The sequence below is a fragment of the Carya illinoinensis genome, chromosome 7 (genome assembly GCF_018687715.1).
Source record: "Carya illinoinensis cultivar Pawnee chromosome 7, C.illinoinensisPawnee_v1, whole genome shotgun sequence".
Lineage (NCBI taxonomy): Eukaryota > Viridiplantae > Streptophyta > Magnoliopsida > Fagales > Juglandaceae > Carya > Carya illinoinensis.
Window position 1 is genome coordinate 34,646,154 of NC_056758.1, and position 2,903 is coordinate 34,649,056.

Genomic DNA, 2,903 nt, shown 5'->3' on the forward strand with positions numbered 1-2,903 from the left:
TTTTAAGGAAAAGAGAATGAATAAGCTGCGATTAATATATTCATGTAGTAAGAGTCAGATGTATGATCGAGGTATTCATGAAATGATTGTATGTATGCCTTTACGGAATCAATAAGTAGTCTTTCTTCAAATAAGCTGATCAGGAGATTCCCAACAACTTCATTTTGCTCAAAAAAGTCGTTTGCAATAAAACCACCACAATCAATCTGTGGTTCAAAAGGTCATAACTTGTGAAGTTACTATTTTTGTACTTACAAAGTAGATATTATATTTTATTATTTTTAACATTTTTTTGTTATTTACGTTAATTTAAAAGACATTATCAGTGTAAATGCAAATTAGTTTTACATGTGGTTTGAATACAAGGTCCTCATTTTGTGTTGCCTTACTATGCTTTTATGCTTATGTTTTTTATGTTCTCTATTTTGTTCTTTGTTATACTAATGTGCCATTCCTTATTCTCTTTGGTTGTTACTTGAGGTTGCAATTAATACTATGTGTTTATCTGATTAAATGGAATTAAAAAGTATTTAAGATTTAAGATTTATGTTGAATTACTTAATCGGTGGCAGTTCTATTATATTTTCCCAGCATGGGAAACAAGAAAGAATAGCCAACTACGCAGACATTATCTAGCTCAAATCCCTCATCCGAGGTATGTATGTTATATAATTGGGCACTTCAATAACATTGGTACTGTTGATTTTTTTTTTCGAAAATACATCAATAACTTTATCTAATAACATGTTAGGCCATACCATCAACTAGTCAAAACATTCCAAATTACATGCCTGGTTACTTTGGACTAGTGCCTACCTGGTCACCAACTTTTCTACCATATCCGGCTGGTAACCAATATCCAATCAACATACAGGTAGTGATAACTGATCTGGATTTATTCTTAATAAGTTGGCTTCTTTGCAAGTATTAAAAAAATAAGGTGGCTTAATTGCTGCAGTTTAATTGATGACCTTTTATAATTTGTTGCAGAATGCTGGTTACTCATTTCAACATATCATGGAACCTTTGACTCCTATCAGCAATACAAGCTCTGCCACGAGCAAAATAGTTGGTTCAAAGCTCGATAATAGAGCTGATGGTGGGGAATCTGAAGCGCCATGTGGATCTCCTATAGTTGAAGAATGTACTGAGGAATGACTAAATCTTACAGAATCTAATAATGGCAGTGCCGAGAAATCTCAAACTGTCCAAGTGGTTGATGATGATACGATTGAGGAGCCAAGATCGGGAATGGAGTTTAATTCCCTTGAAGAGCTATTAAGTTATTATAAGGAATATGGTAAAAAATGTGGGTTTGGACTGATGACAAAACGGACTAAGAGGGAAGAAGATCACTCTGTTAGATACGTCGCTCTTTCTTGTGCCCGTGGTGGGAAGGCCCAGAATAGGACGTTGAATATTGCCAACCTACGTCTGACAGGAAAGACGGAATGTAAGGCAAATATTAATGCCCTAAGGCAAGATGGAGTGATTCGGTTGACGACAGTACATAATATTCATAACTATGGCCTCAGTCCAAAGAAATCCCACTTCTTTCGATGTAATAGAGAAGTTAGTGATGCTGTAAAAATGGTCCTAAATACAAATGATTTGGCTGGTATCTGAGTGAATAAGAGTTATGGATCCCTTGTTGTTGGCGCGGGTGGATTCAAGAATCTCCCATTTTTGAAAAGAATTTTCGTAATTATATTGATAAGGCAAGACATCTACGACTTGGTGCAGGTGGTGCTGGAGTGCTCCGACAGTATTTTTTACGGATGCAATACAAAAATCCTGTATTCTTTTATATGATGGATATAGATGATGATGGGAGATTAAAGAACGTCTTTTGGACAGACCCCCTTAGTAGAGCAACGTACCAATATTTCGACAATGTGGTGACATTCGACACCACATACCTAACGAATCGATATGGGATGCCCTTTGCACCATTTGTTGGTGTAAACCACCATAGGCAGTCAATTTTGTTGGGAGCAAGCTTGATTTCTAGTGAGGATACCGAGACATTTGTGTGGTTATTCAAGACATGGTTGCAATGCATGGATGGTATCGCTCCAAAAGCTATTATCACTGATCAAGATAGAATAATGAAAAATGCAATCGCAATTGTCTTTCCAAATGTCCAGCATAGATTTTATCTTTGGCATATACTGAAGAAAGTTCTCGAGAAGTTTGGCTCATATGGTTCCTACAAAACTAAGATGAAAAATGCATTGATGAAATGTGTATATGACATCCAACATGCTGATGAGTTTGAGAAATGTTGGGATCAGTTGCTTACTACTTACAACTTGCATGAGAATACATGGTTGCAAAGCCTATACGTTGAGCGTGAACATTGGATACTGACATATTTGAATAAGTGTTTTTGGGCTGGAATGAGTACAACGCAGGGATCCGAGAGCATGAATGCATTCTTTGACAGTTATGTACATTCTAGGACAAACTTAAAGGAGTTTGTAGACCAATTTGATAACGCATTGAAAAAAAAGATTAAGAATGAAAATCTCAAGGACTTTCAGTCATTTAATGTCACAATCCTCTGCATATCTAAATCTCCGATTGAAAAGAGGTTCTAAGAGTTGTACACGATTGCTAAGTTTAAGGAAGTTCAGCAGCAAGTCAACGGTATCATTGACTTGAATCCAAAGTTACATAAAAGTGATGGTGCAGTAAAGACATATATGGTTGAAGATGAGGTTTGTTTGGAAGAGTTCACTAAGTTGGTTACACATTTTGTAGACTTTAGTGAGGAAGATGCAGTTACAAAGTGCTCTTGTGGATTATTTGAGATAAGAGAGATATTGTGTCAGCACATTTTGGTCATATTTAGGTGTAACGATATTAAATATTTGCCAAAAATGTACACATTAATCCACAGT

General features: G+C 35.9%; 1 protein-coding gene across 1 annotated transcript; it reads left to right on the forward strand.

The window, feature by feature from the left end:
• Nucleotides 1–787: 787 nt before the first annotated feature.
• On the forward strand, nt 788–2,600 carry LOC122316356 (protein FAR-RED IMPAIRED RESPONSE 1-like). The gene is made up of 4 exons (XM_043132884.1): nt 788–874; nt 991–1,099; nt 1,172–1,618; nt 1,744–2,600. Exons 1-4 carry the CDS (start codon nt 788–790, stop codon nt 2,598–2,600), a joined length of 1,500 nt encoding a protein of 499 aa, XP_042988818.1.
• Nucleotides 2,601–2,903: the final 303 nt, after the last annotated feature.

Coding starts and splice junctions, on each gene's coding strand:
- LOC122316356 (XM_043132884.1), top strand. CDS start 788: ATGCCTGGTTACTTTGGACTAGTGCCTACCTGGTCACCAACTTTTCTA. Junction 1,100..1,171: donor GCTCGATAATAGAGCTGATG/GTGGGGAATCTG, acceptor TAAATCTTACAG/AATCTAATAATGGCAGTGCC. Junction 1,619..1,743: donor AAATACAAATGATTTGGCTG/GTATCTGAGTGA, acceptor GACTTGGTGCAG/GTGGTGCTGGAGTGCTCCGA.